Source organism: Oryx dammah, unplaced genomic scaffold, assembly GCF_014754425.2.
Source record: "Oryx dammah isolate SB20612 unplaced genomic scaffold, SCBI_Odam_1.1 HiC_scaffold_17, whole genome shotgun sequence".
Lineage (NCBI taxonomy): Eukaryota > Metazoa > Chordata > Mammalia > Artiodactyla > Bovidae > Oryx > Oryx dammah.
The window spans coordinates 34,171,454-34,196,017 of record NW_024070201.1 but is presented as its reverse complement, the minus strand read 5'-3'; the positions used below and the strand labels follow the sequence as shown (position 1 = coordinate 34,196,017).

Genomic DNA, 24,564 nt, shown 5'->3' with positions numbered 1-24,564 from the left:
GCCTCTCTCCCCAACTCTGGCTCTTGGGTCCAGCCTGACTTTGCCATAAGACAGGACAACCCCACAGAGCCAAGAGGGTCTCTGCCCTCATCTCCCTTCTCCTTCCACACACATCGATTGATCTGGTATGTTCCAGAGATTTCTAGACAATTCAGCAACAAGCAAAACGGAATCCTGCCTTCACAAGAGCTCACATTCTAGCTGGTGAGACCGATAAAATAATCAAATAAATGAGACTTAACGGATCTGGTGGTAACAAGAGCTACAATGCCAAATACAACCGAGCGAGCCCAGGGAGTCCTGGGGAGGGAGGGGTTGCTCTTATGTCACATGAGGTGAACCTGGGAGGAAGGCCTTTCTGAGGAGTGGCTTGTGAGCGGAGATTTGAGGAAGGAGTGCTCCAGGTGAAGGGGACTCGGGGAGTACCCTGAGACCTGGCTGTGGGCGTTCTCCATGTGGCTGGAGGGCAGAGTGGAAGGGGCAGGCGGAAGGTGGTGACCTCACAAGATCTCGGGGTTGACTGGCAAGACCCCTGGTCCCCTCCAGGCCTGTTGTTGTTGTTGTTGTTAATTTGTAAAATGGTATCACATTCCACTGAATGCGGGGGACATCAACATGAATGATGGGGGACACATTTGATTCACTCAGAGCCCTTTTTGAGCTGGGGTCCTCGCTTGAGATCCAGATGTGCGCCGTGGCCCCACCCCTTGAGGTTGAGTGTTGTGAGTGAGGGGAGCCTGTGAGGGTTATGTGGGATGGAGGAGGAGTTAGGGAGGGAGAAGATGGTGAGGAACACTCAGGTTGGATGAGTATAGACAACCCAACCAGCCCTCAACTGCTCTGTTCCAAGGCCTGCAGTTGGCTGTAACCAACTGTTTGAGGTATGGGAGGAGGAAACAGTCTTTGCCCTCAAATGACCTACAAAGAGGAACCTATGAAGAGGGTCGCATAAGGATCCCCACTTTACAGACCCCTGTAAGGAAGAGAAAGGGAAGCCTAGCCTGATGTTCGGCGCGGGGGGCGGGGAGGCTATACCTGGGTGTGGTATAGGCACCGAGCTATCAGAGCAGATGTTGGGTGTGAATGCCCCTGGCTGGCTGCAGGGCGGGGTCCCTGTCCTTGGTGGTCCCTGCCCCGACTCCAGAGTCACCTTACCTTTCTCCATTCCCGGCTTTTATAGGAACCAGTGCTCCTGCCACTTCCAAGGAATGGATTATCCCCCTGGAGACAGCGACGTCCCAACTCTGGGTCACTGGTGAGCTTTCTAGACAGCGGCGTTATTATTCCTGTCTTTAAATGGAAGTTGCTAACTAAAGAAAATGCAGCTGTGTGGAACTTTCCATGAAGTGACAGCCTCCCTCTCTGTACAGGGAGCCAGAGACAGCAGTGGGATGTCTGTCTGAACTCCGCAATGGCCTGAGTGCAGTGACTCGGGGTCTCTGGGCCCTGCAGTGACTGGGTGGGCTGACCCCAGTGCTTCTTTCTCTCTGCAGCCACTGCAAAGATGGAGTCATGAGCTGTGATAGCGGAGCCCCGGGTAAGGGGGATTGGGAGGGAAGAGGCAGGCTCCTTCATGGAGGTGGGATGGGGGAGAGGAAGGTTTGGAGCTTGAGGACAGGCCAGAATGAGGAGAGCCCGCCCCAGGTCTTATGCCAAACCAAGCTTTCTGTAGTCATTGTCCTCTCGGGAAAGGCTGCAGCTTACAGCGTGGCATCCTGAGATCCTGTCCCAACCTCACCTCCACTCTAGAGGCTGTCCCTCCTGCTTGTCAAGGAGATGCCGAGACTGTCTCCCTCAGGGGTGACCAGCTGGCATATCTGGGCAGTCCTGACCTCCCCTGGCTCCTGGATTTCCTCCATCTGAACCATCACATGTCTGCTGAGGCTCACTGTATCCAGCCCGTGTGGGATGTGGGGGTCACAGCAGTGGGAAGGATAGGCTGGGTCTTTGAGACCCTCACAGGCAGTGGAAGTTGGGGTGGGGGTGCTGGATGACACAGTGGTGGACTGGCCGGTGAGTGTCTTGGATGGGCAGGGAGCTGGAACCCTCAGGGAGGGCCTTGGAGGGCAGAGGATGCTGCTAAGTATGGAGACCAGCACAGAGGAGATCAGAGAGTAAGCACATGGCAGGGGGCTAAGAGCCGGGCCCCCAGACTCAGATAGCCCTGGCTCCACATCCTGCCCAGCCCTCCCCACCTGTGCAGCCCTGAGGAACTCCCTTCACCGCTCTGAGCCTTCACTTCCTCTCTTGTTTGGATGCCTGCGTCCTTCCCACGTTTTCTGTGTATCCCTGAAAGTGTGCCTCTTTTTGTAGTTCCTGTCCTCAGATTTCTTCTCTTTGGGACTTTTATCTCATTTCCGGTGTCTATCCCTTTCTCTCTGTTCCATCCCAGGCTTGGCATAGAACTCAGCCCTGTTTTATTGATTTCCCTAAGAAAGATCACTCGCATGGTATAAGTGTACAAGGCCGACTTGACTGAAGGCTCTGGGAGAGAGAGTGGGTTTATGTCACAGAAATACAGGTGAATGGGAAGTTGACTTTCCTGTTGTTAAACATTCCCGGCCACTTTGTCACAATGCATGGCTGTCCGCTTCCTGGCTCCGCTTCTGGTCCCTCTGGGATGCTTCTTCTTTCTTTACCATGTCTTTTGAAAGCAGAAGTGGCTTCTCTCCATCATATGGGAAAGTGGGGGATAGTAATGCCTCGCAGAGTTGTGGCAGGATGAATAAGAAAATGCAGGTGAAGAGCCGGGAGCAGTGCCCATGACAGGGCACACCCGGTGATTGCTACCATGGTGGTTGTCCTGTTGTGGCATAACACTCTGCTCCAGCCCACAGTCGTGTGCCTCAGGGGCAGCCAGGGCAGCAGAAAGCCTCAGAGCCCCATCTCTGCCTGCATCCCCCAGAGGCTCATCCCCAGGTCTCCCTGCCCGCCCCACCCCCTGTCTCCCAGGAACCCACCCCAGGCGCAGGTGTCGCAAGCATCCTTCTGAGGGTCCAGGCTCTGGCCAGCACCACCCTCTCCTCTTCCAGCTGCTGCCTGCCCAGAGGGCCAGGTCTTTGTGAACTGCAGTGACCTGCATGCCGACCCTGAGCTGAGCAGAGAGAGGACATGTGAGCAGCAGCTGCTGAACCTGAGCGTGCCAGCCCGTGGGCCCTGCCTCTCAGGATGTGCCTGTCCCCAGGGGTATGTCTCTGTGTTGCCCTGGGTTTCCATCTCTGAAAGGCTGGCAGAACCAGGGACCACAGGGTGGAGTGAGGGGCAGGGTAAACCTCACACAGTCTTGCAGGGAGGCGCCAGCCCAGGGCTGCCCAGGTACAGCGTCATAACCAGTGAGGAATCTGAGAAAGAACAGGAGGGTGGGGAGCCAAGCCGGAGTGGTGTCTGCCTCTCTCTGCTTTTCACCAGTGTGTGGCCTTAGACAAGGAAGGGGCCTCGCTCCTCTGAGGCTCAGCTTTTCATCTGTAAAATGGGAATAGTAATAATACCTGCTACCTCAAGAAATGGTTGTGAGAAATAAGTGAGGTGCTGAAGGGGATGCGCTGGGTGGTTGCTGAGCCTGCCCTAGAGGTCTCATGGGCTGAAGACTATGAGAGAGGAAACCCGTGTTTAGCTCTCAGCCTTCCTCCCTGCAAATTTCTGACCACATTGAGGGCTCAAGCCTCACCCAGTGGAAGCGGTCTCCCTCCTGGGTGTCAGATGCTGCCATCACAGCTGTGTGATCTGCATGCATGGACTTTATGGGTTGCCTCATGGGTATTCTGCTTGCCAAGATGACTGCAAGGGCCCAGCGCCTCACTCTGCCCACTCCCAATGCTGGTCTTACTTCAAGTCTAGGCTGAGAAGACAGCTGGGTGCCTCATCTCATGACTTGGCAGCATGGGGCTGTGTCCTTCCACCTGTGCAGAGCTCAGGGCTCAGCTGGGAGTCCCAGGCCAGGCCTGGCAGCCAGAGAAAGTAAGAAGAGGGTCAGGGCTTCTAAGGTGCAGAGGGGAGGGAACATTCAGCTGGAGTTTTGCTATTTATAAAACGCTTTGGTATAGTGATGTCTTTCAATCTCAGAGCATCCTTGGGAGAAAGGAGGGGGGGGATCATTATTCCAATTTTGCAGATGAAAAAATTGAAGCCAAAGGTTGGATGGAGGGAAGTGGTCTGCCCAAAGATCCATGACCCGAATCCAACTGTGCTTAGTTCAAACCGTACCCTTCGGAAAGAGCATGGCTCTGGGAGGCCTGGGGTCAAGTCCCCTTAACAGAAGTCATGATATGGGTCATGAGCCTGCTGTTTCCCACACAAGGGCATCCACAAGGGACCCCTGTGAGGTCTGGAGAACTCGCACAGGATCCTAGACCTGAGACTCTGCATTTCTATTAATAACAAGCTCCCACGAGGTGCCGATGTTGCAGGTCTGGGGACCATACATTGAGGAACAAGCCTCTAAAGCAACGCCTGACATTAGGGATTAGTTTAACTCAAAAGATCCTGAAACCAGAGTGGGGTTCCCTTTTCAATCCCCCAGGCTGTGAAGGGTAGGCTAGGATGTGAAGGTTTCCAAGGGCTGGGTGACCTTTGACAAGTGACATGACCACTTGGGTGACAGTCTTCTTGCCTGTGAGGCCCTGCTGCTGTTTGCAAGACTAGTCTGAGTGGATAGTACCTGAATCCTCTTCCTCTGCTCCAAGCCTCTCAAAGTTCAACCCATGCCCTGGTGCTGTGCCAAGAGCATCCACAGTCCAGAGGGCTTAGTGTTTGTCACTAGCTATGTGATCTTGGATGAGTCACTTAATGTTTATGAGCCTGAGTTTGCTCATTCTGTGACTTGAGGGCAGTAACACCCACCGTGCAGGACTCTAGTGAGATCTGATGAAGACAACAGCTGTGAGGAGCTGGGCACACTAAATTCTCCAGAGAAGCTTGTCTTCTTCCCCTTGTTAGTGTTGAACCCCTATCAGCTCCTGGCATCTTTGCTGTAGTGACTCATGCTCTGCGTTAAATGCCCTCTGAGGAGTTTCCACACTCCACAGGGGCTTGTCAAAGGGAAATTGTTACAGTCTCAACTGTAAAGGAAGGACAGGCACTTCCTGGCATCATGGAACATTCTCCTGGGAGCTGGGATAAGGCTGCCAGTGATAAGTAACAACCCCTGCCTGGGGCCCTCTGGGTCCCTGGTCCCCCTGCTGCCCTCCTTAGTGTTTCATAGAATCTCTGGGTGTGTGTATTGCTCCTGGGCCCCTGCAGGCATCTGGCGCTGTCTGTGCCGCTCCCAATTTTTTTTGCATCTTGGTGCTGAGCCAAGGGCTCTGGGGTCGCAAGGCAATATAGCGTAGTGGTTAGGAGCATGGACTCTGGAGTCAGGCTTGTGTCCTGATTCCACCTCTTACCGGGTGGGCGAATTAACTTCTCTGAGGTTCAGTTTCCTCAACTGGAAAATGGCACAGAGTAAGCACTCTCTATGAGTGATAGCACTGTCTTCTTTACTTGGATCCTCTGCATTTGCAAATGCCCCTGAGGAGAGACTCCCTTAACAGTTAAGGAGAAGGAGCAAACTGAGGCCCAGAGCTCCTCCCTGCATGTCCCTGTCTGTGGTGGGCACACAGAAGGTGCTGAGGATACACACAGGTCTGCAAAAGGCCAAGAGGGAGTGGTGGATGGTGGGTGGCAAGGAAGGGCCTGAGGGTGAAGTTGGAAGGTGATGAGCCAGTCCATCACTGGTGTCTGATTCAATTATGGGGAAAGGAAGGACAAGAAACCAATATTTATTGTGTATCTACTAAGTGCTAGGCAGTGTGCCCAGGTCTATAATTAAATTCTCTTAATGACCTTCGGAAGAAGGTGTCATTATCCCCATTTTACCTATTAAAAAAACAGAGACTTAGAAAGGTTAAGTGGCCTCAGGTAGAACATTGTGGATTAACCACATGCTTTTTTATTTTTTCCTCTCACAACCACAATGAAATGTTGGTAATGGAGTAAAAAGAAATGTATAAATCACCAGGGACAAAGGGAACGAGAATGGGATGACAGTGGCATGAGATGGGCCAATAGTTTTTGAAGAAGGAACCAGGATGGCTGTGTAGAAACTGACCTGCAGAGCAGAGGTTGACACTGATGCTTGTAGAGGGGAAGGCCAAGGATAAACAGGCTACATGGTGTTGACAGCTTCAGGAACAGGACGCTCCAGGCATCTCAGAAGAGGCGGTGGTGGGAGCAAGACAGTGGGATAAGTGGCAAGTCTGTGTAAGCAGCACTTAAATGTCCAGATTCCTTTACCCCATCCAGCAGGAGAAGGACAGGAAGAGTTTCCAGAAAAGTCAAATCAGAGATTTTGATCTTGGGGACAGAGGCAGGGATGAGGCGCAGAGTGATGACAGGGAGATGAGTGAAAGCCAACTGGGGTCCAGCCCGCTTCCCCAGCTTGGTTCCTGGGATGGTGGCATCAAAGTTTTTGCCTCCCAGGTCAGAAACGGAAGAGGATTCTAATCCTGAAAATTGGCTGGGAAAAAAAAAAAATTTCTCCAGAAACACATTTTGGGTCATCCTCAGCAAAATGGTGGGCCCCCCCTTAAATATGGAGCTTCCAATCAATGTGTATGTAAAACACACAGACCGTAAGTATACAGTTTGCTGTGCATGGGGGCTTGGTCGCTTCAGTAGTGTCCGACTTTGCGACCCTATGGACTGCAGCCCTCCAGGCTCCTCCACCCATAGGATTCTCTAGGCAAGAATACCGGAGTGGGTTGCCATTTCCTTCTCCAGGGGATCTTCCCAACCCAGGGATCTAATGCCGCTGCATCTCTTGTGTCTCTTTGCATTGGCAGGCAGGTTCTTTTATTCTTTTTAATATAAATTTATTTTAATTGGAGGCTAATTACTTTACAATATTGTATTGGTTTTGCCATACATCAACATGAATCTGCCACGGGTGTACACGTGTTCCCCATCCTGAACTCCCCTCCCACCTCCCTCCCCATACCATCCCTCTGGGTCATCCCAGTGCACCAGCCCCAAGCATCCTGTATCATGCATCCAACCTGGACTGGTGATTCTTTTCTTATATGATATTATACATGTTTCAATGCCATTCTCCCGAATCATCCCACCCTCGCCCTCTCCCACAGAGTCCAGGTTCTTTACCACCAGCGCCCCCTGGGAAGCCCCATACAGTTTGCTGACCTTTGACAAATTTATACCCTCTTGTAACCCACATCTCCATCAAGATATAGAACATTTCTTCCCCCTCAAAAAATTTCCTGTGCCCTATGTCTTTTCCCAGTTGGTATCTCCCCGTACCCCTTCACTGTAGTTCTTTATTTTTGGCATAAATAGGCTCTATCTGTTCCAGAATGTCATGAAAATAGTCATACAGTATCTACCCTTTGATGTCTGACTTCTCCTTAGCATATGTCTTTGACTGAGCCATTGCTGCATTTCCCAGTCATTTGTTTCTTTTTATTACTCAGTAGTATTCCATTGTATGAATATATTATAATTAAATCATCCACTCAAATGTTGATACATATTTAGGTTATTTGCAGTTTGGGCTATTTTAAATAAGGCTGTTTTCTCTTGGAAGAGTACGTCAGTGCAGAATTGAGTGGTAGGGTAGATGTACATTTCACTATGTAAGAAATTGCCAAACTATTTTCCAAAGAATTTGTACCATTTCACACTCTCATTGTGTGAGAGTTCTGGCTGCTCTATATCCTCACTAACACTCGATGTTTTCAGTCTTTCTCATTTTTGTTATTTTAGTGAGAACATAGTCAAATAACATTATGGTTTTAATTTGTATTTCCCTAGTGACTAGTGATGAGTACTTTTTCGTGTGTTGTTTGGTCATTTGCATATCTTCATTTGTAAAGTGTCCAGTTAAGTCTTTTGCTCACTTTTTATTTAGCTGATTTTTTAAAAAATTGAGTTGCAGAAGTTCTTTATATATTTTGGATGCAAGTCCTTTGTCAGATATATGTATAGAAAATATTTTCTCCTAGTCTGTGGTTTGCCTGTTCATTTATTTAAAATGTCTTAATATGTCCAAACAGTTCTGATGAGCAGAGGTTTAAAATTTTGGTGATATCTACCTTGGCACTTTTTTCCTTATGATGCTGTCTGTGTCCTAAGACATCTTTGCCACAATTCCAAAGATATTCTTCTATATACCCTCTAGGAGCTTTATAAATTTTGCTTTTACATTTGGCTCTATAGCCTATCTAAAATTATTGCATTTTGGTATCTGCTATAAAATGGAGTCACTTCATTGTATTTTTTTCTGATGGATATCCAGTGGTTCTAGCCCCATTTAAGAAGGACTTTTCCTGTTGAATTGTTTTGACACCTTAAAAAAAAATCAATTGACTGTATAAATGTGGGTCTATTTCAGGACTCTTTCTTCTGTTTCATTGATCTATTTGTCTATCCTTAGGCCAATATCACTCTGTCTTGATTTCTGAAGATTTATAGTAAGTCCTGAAATCAGAAGTTGATAGTGCCCTGACTTTGTTCCTTTTCAAATTTTTTGGACACTTCTAGGTTTTTGAATTTCCATGTAAATTTATGATAAACTTGTCAGTTTATACAAAATGGCCATTGGAATTTTGATTGGGATTGTGCTGAACCTATAGATCAGTTTGGGAGAACTGACATCTTTATACTAGTGAGTCCTCTAATCTACAAGTGGGTCACTATTGTTCCACTTCCTGGGTCTTCTTTAATTTCTCTTAGCAGTGTTTCCTGGTTTTCACCCAGAGGTTTACACATTTGTCATTGAATTATTTATAGATATTTAGTGTTTTTGCTGTTTATCCCATAGAAGTTGTCAAATTTATAGGGACATCAATGATAATTTTTTTTTGCCTATTTGTTCTATCATTAATGGAGAAGAGTGTTAAAATCTCCAACTATAATTGTGCTTTTGTCTTTTTTCTCCTTTAGTTCTGTGAGTTTTTGCTTCTGTTTTTGAAGCTCTGATACTTGGTGCATGCCCATTTAAGATTCCTATGTTCTGCTGATAAACTGATTTTTTTAAAATTAATTTATTAATTTTAACTGGAGGCTAATTACTTTACAATATTCTGGTGATTTTTGCCATACAGCAACATGCTGATTCTTTTTTTTTTTTAATTGTTTATATTTATTTGGCTGTGCCAGGACTTAGTTGTGGACATGGGATCTTTGACTTCGTTGCTGCATGTGGGAGTCTTTTCTTCTTTTTCTTTTTTTATATGTTGCAGCATATGGGGTTTAGTTCCCTGACCAGGGATCAAACCCGGGGCCTCTGCATTAGAAGTGCACAGTCTTAGCCACAGGACACTGCCAGGGAAATCTCTGACTCTTATTATTAGGAAATATCCCTTGTTATTAGAGTTAATGTTATTTGTCTGGTTGGCTTCCCTGGTGGCTCAGAGGTTAAAGCGTCTGCCTGAAATGCGGGAGACCCAGGTTCGATCCCTGGGTTGGGAAGATCCCCTGGAGAAGGAAATGGCACCCCACTCTAGTACTCTTGCCTGGAGAATCCCATGGAGGGAGGAGCCTGGTGGGCTACAGTCCATGGGGTCGCAAAGAGTCGGACACAACTGAGCGACTTTACTTACTTACTTACTTACTTACTTATACTTTGTGTTGGAGAAGGCAATGGCACCCCACTCCAGTACTCTTGCCTGGAAAATCCCATGGATGGAGGAGCCTGGAAGGCTGCAGTCCGTGGGGTCGCTGAAGGTCAGACATGACTGAGCGACTTCACTTTCACTTTTTACTTTCATGCATTGGAGAAGGAAATGGCAACCCACTCCAGTGTTCTTGCCTGGAGAATCCCAGGGACGGGGAAGCCTGGTGGGCCGCCGTCTATGGGGTCGCACAGAGTCGGACACGACTGAAGTGACTTAGCAGCATACTTTGTGTAAGTTTAATATAGCCACTCTGTCTCTCTTGTAACTAATGTTTACATGGTGTCTTTTCCCATCATTTTGCTTTTCATTTATTTGTGCTATTATATTAATATTTCAACTATATCTTTGGGAAACAGAGTACAGTTGAGTCTTGCTTTCTTAGCCAGTGTTACAGTTTTTCCCTTGTAATTAAACAGTTTATGCATTTGCCTTTAATAATCGGATTGAATTTAACACTACAATCTTATTTGTTATTTGTCTTTGTTTTTTCTTCTTTTCTTTCTTCTTTTGGGTTAAGTAACTTTAGTCTTCTATTTTTTCTCCTTTATTTCATTTAAAATATATATATTAGTATTTTAATCTGTATATTTTTTAATTTATTATTTTTTTGGCTGCATTGCATGATATGTGGAATCTTAGTTCCTCAACCAGGGATCAAACCTACGCCTCCTGCATTGAAAGTGCAGAGTCTTAAGTACTGGACTGCCAGGGACGTTCCTATATCCTGATATTTTTTGTTTTATTTTTGTAGTTCTCTAAAGATTATGATATGTATCTTTCATTTATCACCATCTACTATGAATTAACGTTTTCCCACTTTATGTGGACTACTTGCAACAGTCTGCTTTCCTTTACTTCCTTCTTGTCCTTTTTATTATTATTATCATACAGTTTACTTCTATGTGTGTTAGAAACCCCACAATTAATTGACATTAAGTGAAAGTGGAAGTCACTCAGTCGTGTCTGACTCTTTGTGAGCCCATGGACTATACAGTCCCTGGAATTCTCCAGGCCAGAATACTGTGGGGTAGCTTTCCCTTCTCCAGAAGATCTTCTCAACCCAGGGATCAAACCCAGGTCTCCCACATTGCAGGCGGATTCTTTACCAGCTGAGCCACAAGGGAAGCCCGATTCACGTCCAGTTGACATTAATCTTGCTCTAAATACTCAATTATCTCTTAAAGAAATTAAGAAATAATTAAAAAAATATTTACCACCATATTTTCCACTTTTGGAGTTCTTCATTCCTTCATGTGGCTCTGAGTTTCCATCTTCCTGAAAAATTCCCTGTCACATTTCTTTCCAGTGCAAGTCTACTAGTTACTCCATGAGCCACCTGGGTAGAAGGGTCCATGCCCATGGTGTGTTTGTTAGTGTACAGCTAGTGTCCACAAGACAGCTGGCAACCAGCCTGGCCGGGGGTGTGTGGCTGGTAGAGCTGAGCCTTGCTTCCTGATGGATGGCAGAGACTTCTGAGCTGGGCCAAGCCTGCCTCTCATTTTCCAGTTGCTGAGGTAGCTCTGAACCTCACTGGGCAGGAGCAGGATGGTGGTAGGTACATGGTCACTCTCTTCCAGGGTAAATGCTGAGAGCCATCCCAGGGCATCCATGTGGCTACAAGGTTGTCCACAGGTGGCAGAGATGGAAGGGTGCTCTCCTGACTGTCTGCCTGCTGTGTCCTTACAGCCTGCTCAGACATGGGGATGCATGCTTTCTGCCAGAGGAGTGCCCATGCACTTGGAAAGGGAAGGAGTACTACCCTGGGGACCAGGTCATGTCTCCCTGCCATTCCTGGTAAGTGAGGGCTCCATCCAGGCTCTACTTTTTGCTGGGGCTGAGGATGGATATGGGATGTATGATTGTGAGTACAGTCTAGCATTCCCCCTTCAACCATGTTCATATGTATATTGTGTGATTGTGTGCTCTGTAGGGGTTTGTGTATATATACAAATATATGCACAGAAAGAATTTGAGGGGATGTTTTTGTGACTATAAATATCAATGTGAGTTTGTTCACACGTGTATTTGGATGTGTGTGCCTGTGTATTTGTAACCGTGATGATGTTTGCATATTTATAGGATGTCAGTACATGTTCAAAATGCATAGACTGCACATGTGAGTGTATATGCACATTCATGTGTATGAAAAAGACGGACATTCAGATCATGTTATTCCCATGATGAAGTCCTCTGAACACTCCCTGTCTCACTGCTAGCAAAGCTGCCATTCTTACAGTGGCCTTCTAGGACCTACGGGATCGGAACCTCTGTTACCTCCCTGAGTTCCTCCTCTCCTCCTACTGTCTCTATTCTAGCCATGTTGTCTTCCGGTGTGTTCTTCAGGACCTTTGCAAAGGCTGTACCCTCTGCCCAGGACACTGTTTTTCCAAATGTCCATATACTTAATTTGCTCACACCATTAAATCTCTGCCCACCTGTCCTTCTGTCCATCTTATTTAAAATTGCAACCCACCCCCACACACATTCCCAGTCCTTTTTATCTTGTTCCTTTCCCCACATAGCACTCATTACCTTCTAACTATTACCCACTCGGGGCTTCCCAGGTAGCTCAGCCATGAAAGAATCCATTTGCAATGCAGGAGATGCAGGCTTGATCCGTGGGTTGGGAAGATCCTTTGGAGGAGGAAATGGTATCCCACTCCAGTGTTCTTGCCTGGAAAAGTTCATGGACAGAGAAGCCTGGTGGGCTACAGTGCATGGGGCCACGAAGAGTCAGACACAACTGAACAACTGAGCACACACACATTACCTACTCGTGCTTACTTATTATTTTTTATTATTTAGTGTGTGTCTTCCTCCTTTAGAATACAAGCTTCACAAAGGCAGAAGATTTTTTGCTGTTTTGTTCACTGATGTAGCTCAGCCTCCTAGAATAATGCCTGGGATAGGGTAGATGCTTATTACTTGTTGAATGAATGAATGATTGAAGTGGCAAAGAGAGTGTGGATATTGGAGTTGAATCGATCTCGGGTCAGTCTTGGCTCTGTTATTGATTAATTTAACCTTCTGAACCCCAGTGTCTCTTGCATAAAATGGGGACCCACCCTCGTATCCTTTGGGCCTTTGTTGGAGGTCGATGATGTTTGTTGGCACTCACCCTAGGGGTACCCAGTGGGCACTTGATGGGCAGTGGCCCCACCATGGGTGCTCAGGGTTGGGGGGGCATGCCCTGTGAGGGGTATGTGTGTTTCAGCGTGTGCCAGCGCGGCTCGTTCCAGTGCACCCTCCACCCCTGTGCCTCCACCTGCACGGCCTATGGTGACCGGCATTACCGCACGTTTGATGGACTCCCGTTTGACTTTGTGGGGGCGTGCAAAGTGCACCTGGTCAAGGTGAGCGCCTGCGTATATCTGCACAGTTGGCTCCATGGGTCCCCAGAGCGACTGTTGCATAATTGGATGGTTGGGGCAGGAGGATCTAAGCCCTGGCATTTGGCAATTCAGAGCCTCAAAGAGGTGCTGAGGAGCCAGATCAGGGCTGGACAGAGCCCACCAGTTATAAATACCCCAATCCCTGTCCACTCAACACTATAACCTTGCCTTTCTTGGGTGCCAGTGGTTTTTCTGTCTGTTATAGTAAAAAACGAATACTTTCTGGGCCCTCACTAGATGCCTGGTGGTCTACCAAGCCATTTTAAAGCATTATTTCACTTAATTCTTACAGCAACCCTAAATGATAGAGTTTATTGAGCCTGTGTTAGAGATGGAGCAAATTGGGCTGAGGAAAGTTGGTGTCTCACCCAGGTCGCACACTAGTCAGTGACAGAATTGGGGTCAAGCTGGAACCAAGAAATCTGACTGGAGAGTTGGTATGTAAAGGAGTCATGTGTCAAAGCCACCAGCTTACCCAGAGGAAAAGGAGTGGTGATGTAGGAGAGCATCTTAGAGGCAGGATCCCCTCCAGGAGGAGAAGAGGGTACCAACAGGGCAGGTGGGAGAGACCTCGGGCCCTTTGGCTAAGGCCCTGTCCATCCCATCAAATAATAGTAATACCTTTTATGGGCTCCCCTTACGGCTCATCTGGTAAAGAATCTGCTTGCAATGTGGGAGACCTGGGTTTGATCCCTGGTTTGGGAAGATCCCCTGGAGAAGGGTAAGGCTACCCACTGCAATATTCTGGCCTAGAGAATTCTATGGACTCTATAGTCCATGGGATCAGAAAGAGTCAGACATGACTTTCACTTTCACTTTCAATACTTTTTATGGAATAAGCCCTATCTATGGCTCAGGCACTGTTCTGGGGTTTTTCATATAATTTAAATGATTCCACAAGACAAAGATGATAGAGCTTGTTTTATTTTATTTGTTAAATCTTAAAGGCTTTGCATGCTCTTCGCTAACATTTAAAACAATGGAGAGGCATATGTTAAAAACGAATATCCCTCTTCACATCGCTTCTGTTCCTGTTGCCTGCTGAATAAGCACTTGTAACAGACAGGAGTGAATCCTGCAGGAACATGAGTAGGATTACGCAATTTGCTTTCATCACTTGATAGTATACTTTGGACATTATCTCATGGTTGGTAAATTTCTCTTCTTTCTGTAGAATTCCACAGAAAGGATGTGCTCTAGTTTGTTTTATTATCCACCAGTATTTAAATACTCAATGAATATTTGTGTGGATGTGTCCCTAGACTCTTAGAAGTAGAATTTCTATAAAAGTTATCCCTTTAGAATGTTGTCTGGTGCCTGCAGATTGCCCTCCAAAAAGGCTTACACTACCATCATCAGTGTCTGTAAGACAGTGCTCCTTCCCTCACACTCCCGTCAGCACCAGTCGTCCCTATTATATATTCATTCACTCATCAAACACTTTTTGGAGAGTCCCTACATGCACCAGGCATCCAAAACAAAACTAAGCTTCAGAGAACTGACGTAAGTTGCCCAAAGTCACACCACTCATATGAAGCAGGAGTGGGTTGAAAACCACTTCAGAGTCTGCATCCCTCTACCCCCATGCCTCTCAACAGAATCTCTTCTCGCCTTGGTTTATTGCGCTAACTTATTTCTCCCCAGAGCACATCGGATTTCAGCTTCTCTGTGATTGTAGAAAATGTAAACTGCTACAGCTCTGGCATCATCTGCAGGAAATTTATTTCCATCAACGTGGGGAACTCACTCATTATCTTCGATGATGACTCAGGAAATCCCGTAAGGCCTGGTGCAGGTGAAGGTTGTATCAACAGTTTGCCGGTTGATAGGGGGCAGAAGAGGGTTAAGGACTGGCTTCCTTATCACAGCACTTTCTCTTGGAGCCACTGAGTGATCAGCCCAGACTGAGTTTCTTGGTCATGACCAAGAACCCAGAGGTCACTGTCAGGACGTGAGGGGGGCAGAGGAACTGGTGAACTCCTGGGGCTAGGCAGTGACTTGTTGCCAGGCCCAGCTGACCCAGCTACTGAGGGATGCTCTGGCCTCAAGAATGCCCATCTCTGTCCCTCTAGAGCCCTGAGAGCTTTCTGGATGAGGAGCAGGAGGTCCACACGTGGCGGGCAGGGTTTTTCACGCTGGTGCATTTCCCACGGGAGCACATCACCCTCTTATGGGACCAGAGAACCACGGTGCACGTCCAGGCCGGGCCACAGTGGCAGGTAGTCACGTGAGCAGTGACCCTTATTGGTGCTGTGCTCCTCCTAGAGCCAAAGAGTCCCTGGGTATCCTTGCATGAGCTGCACCCTTGCCAAAGAGCCAGGCGCATCATACCTCTGTCCTTTCTGCCCCGCCCTGCCCTGGGCCCCTTCTCTCTGACTCTCCTATCTCTCTGCACTCTGTGACCCCAGTAGCTGTTTCTAGGCCCATGACAGACTCCTAGGCTCATAGCGACCCCGCCCCGCCACGCCCCTGCCACCTATGGTTCACCCTGGGAATGCCTGAAACTGATCATTCTCTCTTCTTTCAGGGCCAGCTGGCAGGACTCTGTGGGAATTTTGACTTAAAGACCATCAACGAGATGAGGACCCCAGAGAACTTAGAGTTAACTAACCCCCAGGAGTTTGGTGGCAGTTGGGCTGCAGTCGAGGTAAAGCCTCTCCAAGCTGGCTCACTCCCCTACCCAAGGTGGACCCTAGTCAGCACTGAGAGAACCTGGCCACAGGTCAGGGGAGAAGGACATTGGTGCAAGGCTGCTCCCGCAACCCACTGTCAACCTCTGACCTGGCGTCCTCAGCCCTGTGGTCTGAGGACATGCGCCATCATCCCATTTCTCAAGTCAGTCCCTGGACCAAGACCTGGTGGGAGAGCTGGGGCTGGGAAGGAGGCAGAGTCTCTGCTCTAGGAGAGGTGACCACCTAGTAGGGAAGAGGAGGCTTGTTGAAGCAGGACCATTTTATCCATCTCTGTGAGGTCTAGCACAGAGGAGAGACCAAGAGAGATCTACATGGGTTGAGGCAATCAGAGAAGACTTCCTGAAGGAGGCGGGACTAGTGTGGTACTTAAAAGATAGACCATATTTGGATGGCTGAATGTATCAGAGAGAAGACCTCTGAGAGGGTGGACAATATTATCCGAGGCAGAAATTATAGGAGATGTCTCTGAGGTTTGGAAGATGTCTGACTGAGGCTGCCAAGCTGTGAGCGGTGAGGGGACAGCACTGAACTGAGAGCAGAAGGCCTGGGTTCTTGTCTTAGACCATCCAGGGACTTGCTTGGTGACCTTGAATAAGCCCCAGCTTCTCTGTGATCTTCTGTGAAGTGAAGGAGCTGGAAGAGAAATGGTGGATAGATTTTATCTCATGTGACAAATCTGATCAGTCAGATGAGGCTGCCTGGGAAGCCAGGCTGGGAAACGCCAACCCTTGTGTCAGGATCATCTGGAAGAACTGCGATTGATTAGTTATGTCTGCCATGGATGCTGCATTAGAGAGTGGTGATGGGAGTGTTACATATTTGCCTTTCCTGGACTGAGTGGTCTTCCGTTCCTGATTCTCTGTTGGAGAGTAGATGGAGAGAAGCCTGTATAGACTACAGTCAGGGGAGCAGTTAGTCATGGCATGGAGCTCAGTGAAACCCTGAGATAGGACTAATGTTTTCTCAAAGCCTCAAAAAAGTGTACTCTTAACGGAAAAGCTGAATGGGTGATTAACTTTCATTACTTCCCTCCTCTTACCCACCCCCTAATGTTATTTCTCTCTCAATAATTCCTATGGGCATACTCTAAGATGCTCAAGTGACAATGTATGCCCAAGGGTGGAGGCTCAGCAGACGTCAGGGTGATCTGTATTCGTTCACTGTCACAGGATAACAACATACCTATAGACTTAACAGCATCCAATCACACACGCGGATTATCTCACAGTTTCTGTGGCTCAGGAATCAGGGTTCAAACTTGGTTCTCTGCATACAGTATCACAGGCTGCAAGTCAAGATGCCAGCCAGGGCTGGGCTCTCGTCTGAAGGTGCCCCTGGAGAGGGATCTCCTTTTCTGACCACTCATGTGGCTGTTGACAGCATCTGAGAGAACTGAGAACTTTCGTTTTTTTGCACACTGTTGGCCCAGGATGACCCTCAGCTCCTAGAGACCACCCACAATTCCTGCCATGTGCCATTCACAGTCAGCGAGAGAGGGACTCCAGCCAGATGGGCCCTGCAGGCTTACGTAACATGATCATATGCAGTCACTGACACACAACCACATCCACGCATCACCTTTCCCATCTCTTGTTGGCTGTCAGTTTGGTCCCTCCCACATTCAAGGGCAGGGGATTATCCAAGGACATGAACACAGGAGGCCGGCATCAAGGGAGCCGCTCCAGGAGTCCCTCCACCACATCAGGCAGTGGGCGTGTGAGGGATCAGGAGATCAACCATGCTGCCTTTGCCCCCTCAGTGCCCAGACACCCTTGACCCCCGAGACACTTGTGTCCTGAATCCTCTCCGAGAACCCTTTGCCAAGAAGGAATGCAGCGTCCTGCTCAGCGAGGTGTTTGAGACCTGCCACCCTGTGGTGAGTGGATGCCGGGCTTTGCTGCTCCTGAGACCCACCCCCCACCCCCCCCCGCCGTCACCTCCCTGGAGTCCCTTCTGCCCTCAGACCCTCTGCCGTGCCTTGATCTAGAGGGGAGGCTCACCTCTGTCATTCCCCTGCCTCTGGCCTTTTCAGATGACTCTGTCCTGTTTCTCCGGACCACCCAGGACAGATGGACAGTCACAGCTTCTGTGCCCTTTTCAAGCCTATCTCCTTATGTCTCTTCCCCCCGATCAGGCTGTTCTTCTGAATAGTGAACACAGACCCCTCATGCTGCGGCAGCTGCTGCTCAGCTCTGCACGGGCCCCTCCAGGGCCTTGAAGGCTGCTGTCAGACCCGTCTTGACTGTCTCTGGCCCTGGCTGGGGGTTCACACCACACGCCTGTTTCTCAGCCACACCCTGAGGCCCTGGATCCTATAGCCTAGGCCCAGAAAGGAGAGAGCTTAGTTCTCAAAAGTGGGGTCTGCCCAGGCCACGGAGTTAGCGTTTCCCTCTGAGCTGCCTACCTTCTGCCCTCACCCAACACAGGCAGCTCACACCATCCTTCACACTTGTGCTGCTCCCTGGGGCTGAGTGGCATCAGCCCAGAAGCTGAAGGGCTAACATTTAGGGCCTGTCCTCTGACCTCTGACTTCTGACCTCCTCCAGGTCGACGTCAGTTGGTTTTACTCGAACTGCCTGACAGACACGTGTGGGTGCAGCCGGGGCGGCGACTGTGAGTGCTTCTGTGCCAGCGTGTCTGCCTATGCCCACCAGTGCTGCCAGCACGGGGTGGCCATCGACTGGAGGACCCCGCGCCTCTGCCGTGAGTGTCCAGACCCATCACCTGAGGGGGACAGTGGGTCCCCCTCTCTGGGCAGGCCTGTGCTCCCATCACTCTGGTGAGCGTGTACGGAGTACTTACCATGTGCCAGGCATCAGCATGGCTTGTGTGTATAATTCCTCAAATTATCAAGTACCCAGGTGGCTCTAGTGGTAAAGAACCCACCTGCCAATGCAGGAGACATAAGAGATGCCAGTTCAATTCTGGGTCCAGAAGATCCTCTGGAGAAGGGAATGGCTACTCACTCCAGCATCCTTGCCTGGAGAATCCCATGGACAGAGGGGCCTGGTGGGTTATAGTCCAAAGGGTGGCAAAGGGTCAGACACGACTGAAACAACTTAGCACACATGTACCCTGTGAAGCAGGACTGTTTATTCCTGTTTTACAGTTGGAAAAATGGGTTAGAGAGAGAGGGATTCAGTAACACGCTTAAGGTCACACAGGTAGGTGGAGGAGCCAGGGCTCATCTCCATATGGTCTGGGTGCAAACCCAGGACTGTGCTCCTGATCAGTTCACCAGATAAGTCAGGAGCCCTGGGTTCCAGACTCAGAGCTGCATTTGCAAGCTGTGTGACCTCAAACTAGATCTCCAACCTCTCTGGGGCTCAATTTTTGATCTGCAAAATAGGAATAGACCTGTCCCACAAGGTTTATTGCGGGGGTCAAAGGAGATAGTGAGTGTGAAAGCCCCTGTCAGCTGAGACACATTAAGGCCCATCAGAGACACCATAAGATAGTAGGGTTTTTTGACCATTGGTGGTCTACAGAATGCTTTTGGTTGCACACTCCTATCAAGTAAAAACATGCACATTCACACACACACACACATATATATACATAGGTTCAGTTCAGTTCAGTTCAGTTGCTCAGTTGTGTCCAACTCCTTGCGACCCCATGAACAACAGCACGCCAGGCCTCCCTGTCCATCACCAACTCCTGGAGTCCACCCAAACTCATGTCCATTGAGCCGGTGATGCCATCTAACCATCTCATCCTCTGTCGTCCCCTTCTCCTCCTGCCTTCAATCTTTTCGAACATCAGGGTCTTTTCAAATGAGTCAGCTCTTCATATCAGGTGGCCAAAATATTGGAGTTTCAGCTTCAAATCAGTCCTTCCAGTGAACACTCAGGACTGATTTCCTTTAGGATGAACTGGTAGGATCTCCTTGCCGTCCAAGGGACTCTCAAGAGTCTCCTCCAACACCACAGTTCAAAAGCATCAATTCTTCTGCTCTCAGATTTCTTTATAGTCCAACTCTCACATCCATACATGACTACTTGACTAGATGGACCTTTGTTGACAAAGTAATGTCTCTTTGTATATGTACATATATGTACATATATATACACACGTGTGTGTACATGTACATGTATACATATATATACATATATGGAGAAGGAAATGGCAACCCACTCCAGTGTTCTTGCCTGGAGAATCTCAGGGGCAGAGGAGCCTGGTGGGCTGCCGTCTATGGGGTCGCACAGAGTCGGACACGACTGACGCAACTTAGCAGCAGCAGCACATATGTATATACATATACATATATGTGTACATGTACACATACGTAGGTACATGTACATATATATAATATTAGTAAAGTATGCCACAAAACAGATACAAAAATAAATATTTAAAAGATGAAGCAAAATACACAGAAATTCGAATATTTATTATTTGTTCCTGCACATCAAAGATCTTCCTGGCACCAGACGCCTCACTTTGGGACACAGCACTAGTGCTAGAGCTGACGTTACTGTCATTTTTCGTGGGGACATGGGTGCTTGGCATGTCCTGAGCCCTGGGAGCTCCAGGCAGGATGACCTCAGGAAGACGATGGAGCAGAATCACCTTTGGTTTCCCTTTTCTCTGCCTGTTTTACCCTGAGACCTTCCACCACAGATGCCTTAGGTCCTCGTGCAGTCTGCTTCTCCTTCTACTTTGGTAAAAGCTCTTCAGGAAGGAGGCTTCCCTGGTGACTCAGTGGGTAAAGGATCCACTGGCAATGCAGGAGACACGGGCAGATGCAGGTTCGATCCCTGGGTCAGGAAGATCCCCTGGAGGAGGGCATGGCAACCCACTCCAGTATGCTTGCCTGGAGAATCTCATGGACAGGGGAGCCTGCTGGGCTACAGTCCATGGGGTCACAAAGTATCAGACAGGACTGAAGTGACTGAGCGTGCACTTCTGGAAGGAGAAGGGAACATGTCTATTGAGGATCCACTGTGTGTCAGGCCCTGTGCCTTCTGTGCATTAAATCATTTAATATTCAGGACTAGGGAAATGCAAGTGAGGCCAGTGACTGGAGCCTAAGAGTTAAAGGAGTACCAAAAGACTCAGTAATCAAGATAAATCACATTTTCAGGCAATACTTTTTAAAAATCAAAACTAATGCAAGAACATCTTCGATGAATAAAATACCCCAATTTTAGTAATAACAGGCTCAATATTATTGATTTTTCCTTTTGCCTCAGGCTCCAATATGGCTCAGCAAGGTGCTGTCACTGATTTTTGTCTTTGTTTTAAAATTTTGATATGTTGTTCATCATGGATATTTTTCATTAATTCTGAAATTTTAAAAGTTGTATTAAAGTATGACATATCCTGATTACTGAGTTTTTTTTTTTTTTTTTTGAGGTTCCCTTAAATTTTGCACCTGAGATGACCACTTGCTTTACTCCAATTCAGACCTTACCCGTCTGTGGGGCAATACTTGTGGTGGTTCCCATCCTACAGAGGAAGACACTAAATTTCAGATAGGTTGAGAAACTTGTCCCCAGTATGCACAGCTGATGAGTGAGAGATGGGGTTTGAACCCAGGTCTGTGGGTCTCTAGATAGCTGGCTCTTGACCACGTCTTTGGGCAGCCTGGTACACACTTGAAATCAGAGACTTGGAGATCTGATTTTTAAGTTCAATCTTCTGAATCCACAAGTGAGGAAAAGCACATACTTGCCCGTAACCACATGGTGGGTCAGTCTACTTATTCCTAGTGCTCTTTCCAGAGCGCAGTGCCAAATGCAGAGGAATAGTGTTCATCATGGGGTGTGGAGGGTGTGGGATGGAGTTGGTGGCCTATGAGTGAGGGAGGCCCTTCCTCACCCTTTATCCCAAATCTGCTGGGTCAACTGACTTCTCATGGTCTTGCTCCTGGGTTTAGGTGCCCCCTGCAAAGTGTTAGTGATAGTTGCGCAGTTGTGACCTTTGTGACCCATGGGGCAAGATGCCAAAGGGTAAGACCCCCATGTGCTGTGTAGCCCATCAGGCTCCTCTGTCCATGGAATTCTCCAAGCAAGAATACTGGAATGAGTGGCCATTCCCTTATCCAGGGATAGAACCCAGGTCTCCTGCATTGCAGGCAGATTCTTTACCTTCTGAGCCACCAGGGGAGCCCCCTGCAAAGTCCCCAGCTTATCCCAGTGGACTGATCCATGGCTGACTTGCCAAGGGAACAGGCTGTGGTGCTGTGCTAAGCCACTAGAGGGCGTATGGAGCACATACTTGGCGGAGCTCATCAAAGCCTGATAGAAACTGAGCTCAGGGCCCTGGATCCTGGAGGCCTTTGGGCCCCTTTCCATGCTGTTGAAAGACCAGCTTCTGTCTTGTGCTTGCATTTCTCTAGTACCTTCCACATTTTCGACTGGGGCTTCCATTTCTTTCTTTTAAAAATAAATTTTTAAAATTTTTTTTAATTGAAGGATAATTGCTTTACAGAATTGTGTTGGTTTCTGCCAAACATCAGCCTGAATCAGCCATAGGTATACATATGTCACCTCTCTCTTGAACCGAGCTTCCATTTCTTGATTCTATTCTTGCCCTTTGGGATCACACAGAATACACCCTTCTGTCCTAGCATTCATTCATTCATTCAGTTCATGCTGAACGCCTACTCTCAGCCAGCCTTTGAGCTTTATGCTGGGGGCAAAGAGAGGAGCCATTGTATTTCCTACACTTTAAGACACCTGGATCAACGACCATGTCTGAATCTTGGAGTTTGGGAGGCAGGCCAGGTCCAGCCCTTGGGAAAGGAGGGAGAGTTGGGATGCTAGGGCCCTTAGCCCTGTCCATCTGTCCCAGGCTTCTCAAGAGGTCTCTGTTCTCTGTCTTTCAGCCTACGACTGTGACTTCTTTAACAAAGGTAAGCTCAGCCTTGAAAGCCGAGGCATTGCCATCTGTGCCCTGGTGCCACAGCTCAGCCATCCTGAGGCCCTGCTGGCCCTGAGTGATGTGGGGCAGGAAGACTCCATCATGCAGAGAGGCCCCTGACAGTGCAGGGCCCAGAGATGCCCTGGGACTCTGCCCAGCAGCTTCTGCTGCCTCTGTCCAGAGCCCAGGGCAGGCTAGCTTTCCGGGTGTGCTCATGTGGCAGCTTCACCAGGAAATGGAAACCCCTTTTGCACCAATGTGCTGCCCTATAGCCTTTATCATCTGGCTCATCAGGCCCATGGATTCTTGTCTTGGGTTTCCTGAAGTTTTGAGTTGGCAAAGGCAGATACAAACTGCTCTTCCTTTGTTGGGGCAAAACCTGTGGTCCAGCGTGGTCTGTCAGATTTATCTTCAGTTTTAACCAAGGTTGCAGGGTAACGGGATACGCTCCAACTTCTCATTAACTAGGTCATGACTAAAGACTCCAGGGAGGTTAATGTCCAGTATTAGAACCAATTAGTCAGTTTAATCACTGGGGTTGGATGGGATTGGAGGGTTGCCCAGGAATAGTTTTCAGCACCGATCTTTGTGTGGTGGGGCCAGGTTGGCCGAATTAAAAGCTCATCAAGTCCTTGGTGCCATTCACCTTTGACTTCTGAGGTCCCCTCTGCCCCTGCTTCCAGGCACCGTCCTGCCAGGAGCAAATCTATATGGGTACAAGCCCAAGGTTTTTCCCTTGTTACCCACATGATCAGATTTTGGTTTGCGAAACGTCCCCCTGGAGGGAGTATAGCAGGTGAAATAGTGGGGGCCTGACTAGAGGGACAAGGATACCAGGTAGGGGGTCCATGAGATGAGAGGTGGACCAGGTACAGCATGATCGTTCTCAATAGCTGCAGCGGCAGCTCAAGGGGCACAGGTTTCCTAGATAATCACAACAGCCCTGTAACTGACCTCACAGGCTCTGGTGTGCCCTGCCTTCCAGGGTCTTCTTTCCAGCCACAGTCCCTGCTGTGACTGAAAATATTAGCCTCAAAGGGCTCCTGATAGCCCCCGACCTTTAACTCCTGGAGGCCTGAATCTGTACTGGAAGGACTGCAGTCCCTTTACAGGCAGGGTCTGTCTGACACCAGGCAAGACATTTCAGCAAGACAGCTCTGAGCAGAGTTTTCTCCCTTCTGTGGCATTTTGGGTGGCAGTAACTGACAAAGGACAAGCTGCTTCTAGCATCCTCCACCCACCCATCCACCCACCCATCCATTCCTTGCTCGGCTTTTCTGCCAACATTTTCTCTGGTCCAGGCCCTTGCCGGCTGCTGAGGATGCAATGGTTAACGACACCTGTCCCAGTGGAGCTCTGGAGCCAGCCCACCCCAACTCTCTAGAGCCCACTGTGTCTTCTTCACTCCACATTCAGTTGGTGTTTGAAGCTGACCACTGGTGGGAGTATTCACACCATGGAAATCAGCAAACATTACCAAATGGGGGTTTGTGTATTCATTTTTTGAGTGCTGACTGTTCACCATTTCCCAGCACAGCACTGCCTGTGTCCCATCTGGTAGGGGAGACAGATGTGGACTCCCCAGTTGAGACCCTCCTCGTAAGAGCTGTGATCAGCGTGTGCCATGCACCGACGCTGCTGGAGCACAGAAGAGGAAGGGTGCTCACGTGTGAGAGGGTGCGGGGAGAGCTGCACCACAGCGGCGGCATTTGAGCTGGGCCCCGGAGATGGAGGAGGCGTTGGTCGCGGGCACAGACAGGGAGGACTGTGCTGAGTGGGTGGGACAGCACGGGTGGAGACAGAAGGTGGAGCGCCGTAGGGTTCTTACAGGGAAGAGTGGGAGAAGTTCGGTGTGGCAGGGGCAGGGGTTGGGGCTTGAGGGGTCCTTGAATTCCGGCTGGGCTCTTGGACTCTATCCTGAGGGCAGAGGGGAGCTGTTGAGGAGGTGCA

At 48.6% G+C, this 24,564-nt stretch overlaps 1 protein-coding gene and 1 non-coding gene across 2 annotated transcripts in view; both read left to right on the top strand.

Moving 5' to 3' along the window:
• Window positions 1-24,564, top strand: part of OTOG (otogelin) — an 88,138-nt gene that overhangs the window by 21,326 nt on the left and 42,248 nt on the right. Inside the window, exons 21-31 of the mRNA XM_040258258.1 lie at window positions 1,181-1,255; window positions 1,494-1,537; window positions 3,033-3,186; window positions 11,352-11,459; window positions 12,880-13,018; window positions 14,702-14,836; window positions 15,130-15,276; window positions 15,585-15,704; window positions 17,510-17,626; window positions 18,297-18,453; window positions 22,580-22,606. Coding sequence (XP_040114192.1) covers window positions 1,181-1,255; window positions 1,494-1,537; window positions 3,033-3,186; window positions 11,352-11,459; window positions 12,880-13,018; window positions 14,702-14,836; window positions 15,130-15,276; window positions 15,585-15,704; window positions 17,510-17,626; window positions 18,297-18,453; window positions 22,580-22,606 — 1,223 coding nt within the window. The remainder of the gene's footprint in view (window positions 1-1,180; window positions 1,256-1,493; window positions 1,538-3,032; window positions 3,187-11,351; window positions 11,460-12,879; window positions 13,019-14,701; window positions 14,837-15,129; window positions 15,277-15,584; window positions 15,705-17,509; window positions 17,627-18,296; window positions 18,454-22,579; window positions 22,607-24,564) is intronic.
• TRNAF-GAA lies at window positions 9,388-9,459 on the top strand. Its single transcript has one exon. It is a non-coding gene; the product is annotated as a tRNA-Phe (tRNA).